General features: G+C 25.1%; 1 protein-coding gene across 1 annotated transcript; it reads right to left on the bottom strand.

Moving 5' to 3' along the window:
* Nucleotides 1-3359: 3359 nt before the first annotated feature.
* Nucleotides 3360-4296, bottom strand: LOC133789298 (phytosulfokines-like). The gene is made up of 2 exons (XM_062227105.1): nucleotides 4019-4296; nucleotides 3360-3914 (listed from the first exon to the last, which is right to left on the bottom strand). The coding sequence occupies exons 1-2, from the start codon at nucleotides 4169-4171 to the stop codon at nucleotides 3795-3797; spliced, it is 273 nt and encodes a 90-aa protein (XP_062083089.1). The 5' UTR covers nucleotides 4172-4296; the 3' UTR covers nucleotides 3360-3794.
* Nucleotides 4297-6950: the final 2654 nt, after the last annotated feature.

Genomic DNA, 6950 nt, shown 5'->3' with positions numbered 1-6950 from the left:
TTTTTTTATTATTTGTTTGGATTTGTATTTTAAAAATTTTATTTTTTGATCTTATATTTTATAAAATAGTTTAAATAGACTTCTAAACTTAATTTTAATAAAGAAATAATTGAATATAACAACACAATTTTTAAGTATAATAATTTTATTTTTGTTCTGAATTATTAGTTTTGTTAATTATTTGTGATTTTAGTTAAGAAAATTTTGACCAAAATTGAGTTTATGGTTTTATTTGAATCGTTTTATAAAACATATAAAATTCAAAAAGTAATTTATCAAAACACAAAATCTAATTAAATAATGTGACAAAACTTAACACACGATCAAAAAAGATATAAACCCTATATTATTTTATATATATAATTAAGTGCATTTATTATAGCAACTATTGTGGGGTGAATATATATATAATATATATATATGTGGTGACAGACAATTCAGGTCTTATTGATTTATATATATATATATATCTATATCACCAAGTAGCTAGCTCATAGGGTCCCAAAAATATCTGCACATCACGTGACTATGTAAAGATTGAACATCATCATGTTTTTTCACTAGTCAAGATCGATTATTACAAACATCTATTATTACTATTAGTTCTGGAATGTATGGACTAATAATGATCGATGAATATATCAACTTTGTTTTACTTATAGAAAATTAAAAGCTTGTTAATATTACTAATATCCCATTATCTATACTTACATCATGCACTGAAAGTAATAATTATGGTGTCTAGCACAAAACTCAAAAGTACATGTGGATAGTAACGATAAAACCATTATAATGGTGCTTGCCATGCTTCTATATAAATATATATATTTATATATATGCTATCTTGTTCTTCCATTCCATTTTATAATCATCTCACTCGAACTTGAGTAATGGATATTTATTTACATATCTCAAACTTTTTGTTTTACTGTGATGATTAATTAATGGCTTAAATTAATGTACTAAGGAATTCAATTTAAATCAAAAAGCTATTGCATGCTTGAACGTGGTACGAAAAGTCTTTTATATATATATATATATAAATATATATATATATATTTATATAATGGCATTATCTATTGAAAGATTTAATGACGAGTTTTTTGAGGACAAATAACCCTCTTGCCCTCTCACTTTTGTAAGAAGTTATCATTTACTTCATATTATTTGTTTTTATGTCCATTTGCCCCATAATTTAGAAATATGGTTCTAATTTGCCCCATTTCTTTATTCTAAAACTAATTATATTTACTACTTATTATATAAATATAGGGTAAAAATATAAACAACTATTTATTGAATATACTCTTTATAATTTTTTAGTTATACACATAAAATAGAAATAGACATATAATAACGAAAATTTAAGGCATAAATACCTATGAAGTTTGTTTTGGTAGCAAAAATACCTCCCGCTACTCTCTTAGTACAAGCATTGGTTTCTAGGTTGTTAAGTAAGTCAAGCAGAGGATGACAGCACTAGATTGGCAGCAAAATTCGTGTTTCGAAAATTTGTGGTATAAATATTTATGTAGTTTGTTTTGTTATATTTTAATGCTTAAGTAAAAAAAATCGGCAAAAATTAGATAAAATAATTTAAAATCTAATTAATATATTATTGAAATGCTAATTAAAACAAAAAAATACAGAATCTGTAAAAAATTACCAAAATACAGAGTGACATAATCGTAAGTACATAACTTTTAGTTTACAAATTTGTAACAATATAGTTTGTAACCAAAGTTTACAAATTTGTAACTAAAATTTACAAATTTGTAACCATATGTTACAATTTTGTAAACAACAATTACAGACTAAATAGAAAATTGTAACAGGCGATTACAAAACTGTTACAAATTGTTATCCGTATTTTTGTAATTTTTGTAAAATTCTTTATTTTTAAAAAAAAATTGAAATTTATAGTGCTATGTGTAATTTTTCCTTAAAAATTCATCTTAAAAAAACTAAGAATTTTAAGATGAATTTTTACTTATTCTTGTTTTAATTAATATTTTAATCATTGTAAACTAGATTTTAGTAATTTTCTATAAGCATTTAAGTGTAACAAAATGAACTACATATGTATTTATGCCATAATTTTTTTGTATATGTCTTTTTCCATTTCATATTTGTATTATTAAAAATATTATAAAAATGATATTCAATAAATAATTATTATTTTTTACCCCATTTATGTAATAAATAATAAATTTAATGGGGCAAATTAGAACCATGTTTGTAAATTATGAGACAAATGGACATAAAGACAAATTGAAGAATTCTCAATGGTTATTACTCATAGATGGTTACCATAAATCACTAAATAAGTTTTTGATGAAGAATGATTATAATAATAATAAAAATAAATAAATAAAATATATAAAATCAATAATTTCAATTTTTTTAGATTAATTAGGTAATAAACATCAGTTAGAAAGATAATGATCACATTAATTATTCCCATTAATTCCAAAATAATTTTTTTTTTCCTAGAATGAATCAAGAATGAAGAAGGAATGGAGAATGAATATTAAATAAGATTTTTTTTTTATTCTTTAATTAATAAATATGTGACTACCATATCATTAGGTAGTCTTTTCAGAAGTTTGAAAAAGTCAAAATTTATTTTAAAAAATACTAATTAATAATTATAAATATTAATTATTGATCTTAATACAATAGTTAATATTTAAATAATAATTCATAAGTAGTAATTCATAAGGAGTACTCAAATACAAATTATATAAATAAATGACAACTTCTTGCAAAAGTGGGTTATGTTTTATAAAAAATTAATCATCATGAGGGTTAGGTTTCATGAATATATATCTTTCAAGAAACCGTCCATTTTGATAAAAAGGGATATACATATATATATATATATATATACAACAATCAATAACTTGTATTAATTATGTCTCCCCAAAGAAATGATTTCTTATATAATGAGAAAAATGCAGAAGAAGATGTGTTATATAAATGTTTTCTTGTAAGAAAACAAAAACATTAATAGTTTAATATTGGCAGACTATATATATATATATAATATTTCGATATTAAATTAATTAATTTGTGGAGTAATTAATTAATCCCAAAATGGTCGATCATATATAGTACAATATAATTGACTGATTTGAATTCAAACATACGTACGAAACTCAGAAACTAGTTTGACAAAGTTAATAAAGTAATTAAATAAAATTATTTGTCTGATTTTTCCTCATCTGTAGAACTCCATTATTGCTGTGTGCTGGCCTTTTCACTTGTTTTGGCCATAATATATATTTATAATGATAATGATGATAACGATAACGATAACGATAACGATACTTCAAATTGTTGACTTTTCAGCCTATATATTTTAAAAAAACTACAAAACGGGATCTTTTATAGAGTATAATAATATTACAACCAGACCCTTATATCGATTACAATTTATATATTCAATACAAATTATACAATAATATTAAAACTCAAGAATAATCATCAAAAAACCAAGAAATTTAACATATGGCCGGCCAAAGAAAACTATTAAAAAAAACAACTATAAATATTTCTTTACCTAAATTACATGTCATCTCCATGTTCCATTACTTAAAATTTGACAAATCATCATTTATCTAATTAATAAAATGTAGATTTATTTAAATAATTAATTTGTCAAATTTTAAGTAATTAATGAAATAGAAACTTGTGTAATTTAGAGACACATGCTGAAACAAATAAATAGCTAGCTAGAGAGAATAACAAATATATATTTATATATATATGATATAATAATTAATAATAATAATCTAGGGATTTTGCTTCTGTGTGTAGATATAATCAGTATGAGCTGCAAGTGTTCTTCTCATTAAGCACTCTTCTTCCTCAACTCCCTCACAACTTTCTTCCTGATCTGCTTCATTAATGACCTGTTATATTTAATAAACCAAAAATAACCCATTAATAATCACTGCTATAATATATATATATATATATTTATAGAGAGAGAGAGAGAGAGAGAGAGAGAGCTTACCTTATGGGCAATGTCTTTGGTGGGAATAACAGTGTTATCGGAGTTAGAAATGGAAGCTGATGAGGATGGACCAGGCCGAGCCAAACAGGTATTAACTGAGAATAAGAGAAGAAGACTTAACAAGAAAAGAGCGGTAACCACCTTGGACGACATGATCGATCTTCTTTTTACTATGTTTTATTATTCTTAGGTCAATCGAACTAGTACCTAGAAGTAGTAGCAGTAGAGGTAACTAGCTAGTTTGATGGTTTTGAGATAATTTTATTATGTATATATGTTCAAGTGTGTAGATAGAACATGGAATTTATAGGAGTTTGTGAAAAGAAAGACTCTCCAAGGGTATAATTGTAATTATACTTTTATGATAAGAGAGAAAGAAAAAAAGAAAGATTGATATAAGATTCTCACCTAAAAAAGTAAAAAAAAAATTGCTTTAATAAATTAAAGCATACAAAAACGGACGTGGGGTATTATTATTATTATTATTATATTTTTTGGTAAATTAGCTATGCATGCAATTTTTTTATATAAATAGATATAGATATATAGAGAGATATAGTCGTACGTTGACCATTATTAGAGGAATGAATTCTAGAAGAATGAATTCTAGAAGAATCGTTGATAGTAATTCTTCATAGAAATGAAAATTGATCAATTGGGTTTGCTCATGACAGATTAAGATAATATTATATGCTATTATATGTGTGTAAACGCAAACTAGTTTGGTGTACTGTTCTTGATTTTATTTTAATTTTATTAATTAGGATGATATATATATATATTCTAATTAACAGACACGAGGACAGAGTCAGGAGATTTGAAGGGTTATGTAAAATTTTATATTTTTAAAAGTTAGGTAGGTTCTAAAGACAATATTTCTTAATTTTGAAACTTTTTATTGATAAAAATAACTACATAATACAAAAGAAAATAAGTTGAAAAATAAATTTAAGAGGGTTTTCATTAATTAATCTAATAACTGAAATTAAAACATACTAAAAATATACATTAGGTCATGTAATAGTATTTATCACAGTATAATAATATGTGTAAAAATATATATCCATGAACCTGCCCTAATGTGTATACATTGGAATCGCTTTCCCATGGATTTATGAAGTGTAGTTAAACAGATTATCATTCATTACATCATGTATAAATCATAATCTCAAATGGGCCAATGTTCTAGAGGCATGAGAATTTAGTAGGGTTTAAGGAAATTGCTTAGAAATTTCGTAGTCTTTAGCTGTGTCAACGCATAATTTGATCTTCAATGACTAAAAAATCCATTATATATAATTGGGTTGACCTTTCTCAGCATCTACACCTAAAATGTTTTAGAAGAGTATCTTAGCTAGTTTTAATGAGAAAACCAAGTTGTTCATCCGTACATGAGCCTAAAATGACCTAACCAAACTAGTTATTCTGACGACACAAACATAAAACTTCTCTCCATCTTTGAAGAAAAAAAAAAGTTTGTAAAGATTTTATTTTTGTAATACTTAAATAACTTTTTTTTTCAACAAAAAGTTATTCCTTTGTTTCATTGATGTCAAAGATTAATGGGTAATCCTCTAGAATACATGGTGGTTCTGAATTCTTCTGTCTTCCTTGGATCCAACATGCAAAGGTTTCCTCTTATAATAATAATAATAATAATCTCTTTGTCGGTTCAAGAATTTATCCCCTAACATAATGATTGTTTTTGTTAAATAATTTCCACTTTTGCTATAGGCTTATTATTTTATAACAAGCTTCTTAGGACACTCCTAATGGATGCTCTAAACTAGCAAATATATAAAACTAAATAATTAAGAACTTAAAATTTTTCGTTTGATTTTAACTAAGAAATAATATTTACAAATATAATAATTAAATGATGTAAAAGAAAATATAGTGAATCTGATGTATGATATGATGTAAAAGTGTGAGGTAAAATAGAAAAAATTTGGTTTTGATGATGTATTTTGAAAAGTAGAGTAAAATAGACATTGTGAGTGCTCTTATGGACACTAATTTCATCCACCACCTCTTGAGATAGTTGACGCACACATGACAAAAAAAATGACTAAGTAATAAATATAATGCATTGTGCCACGACGAAGTCAAGACAGCTCACATAGCAAAAAACTAACGAAGCAAAGCAATTCTTTTTTTTTTTATTACTTCTTTAACATTTTTTTTTTTTATGAGAGAACGGTATCCTTATTTTAGTCTAGGAATCTATCCTCCAATCTATATTTTTACATTCTAAATAGTAATAAAGTTTATTTCCGTCAAGAAAAAATGAAAAAAATTTCAACATATGATCATCACGAATGTGGAATGTACGACTCTCTTGTGCCCATACTAGGCAAGACTTCTTATTACATCTCTTTATAAATATATATATATATTTATATACAACATATTATAAAAAAGATAAAAAGACATAAATAATAAGCTGCATAAATAAGGGGAAACATAATTGTTATACATAATTGTTATGCACCACCATCATCATCAATCATCATGATGTGGTTCAACATGATTTCAAACATCACAAGCCAATGGATAATACATTGGATATAATGTCACTGATATCTCTGCAAATACATTGGAAAATTTGTAGGTGTGAAAAGAAGAAATAAAAAAGAGAGCTTGATAATTTCAATGTCGCTTTAAATGAGTGAAAGAGGGAAAAAAAGTCAAAGGCTTTACAAATGAAAGATACTATTATATAAAGAGCACGCCATTAAATGAATGGTGTGTATTGGTGTGGTGTGGTGGGGTGAGCTTTGACAGTCGAAAGAGAAAAGTAAAAAGAATCGAAAAGCGTGACAATCTGTAATGAAAATGCTTATCATCTCTTCTTTTTTTTCTTTAACATTATTTGATAAGCCTCTTTGTTCTTCTACCCTTTTTTTTAAGTCATATAAATATATGTACACAC

Source organism: Humulus lupulus, chromosome 1, assembly GCF_963169125.1.
Source record: "Humulus lupulus chromosome 1, drHumLupu1.1, whole genome shotgun sequence".
Lineage (NCBI taxonomy): Eukaryota > Viridiplantae > Streptophyta > Magnoliopsida > Rosales > Cannabaceae > Humulus > Humulus lupulus.
Note: the sequence above shows the minus strand (reverse complement) of the source record. Positions and strands in the feature narration are given on the sequence as shown.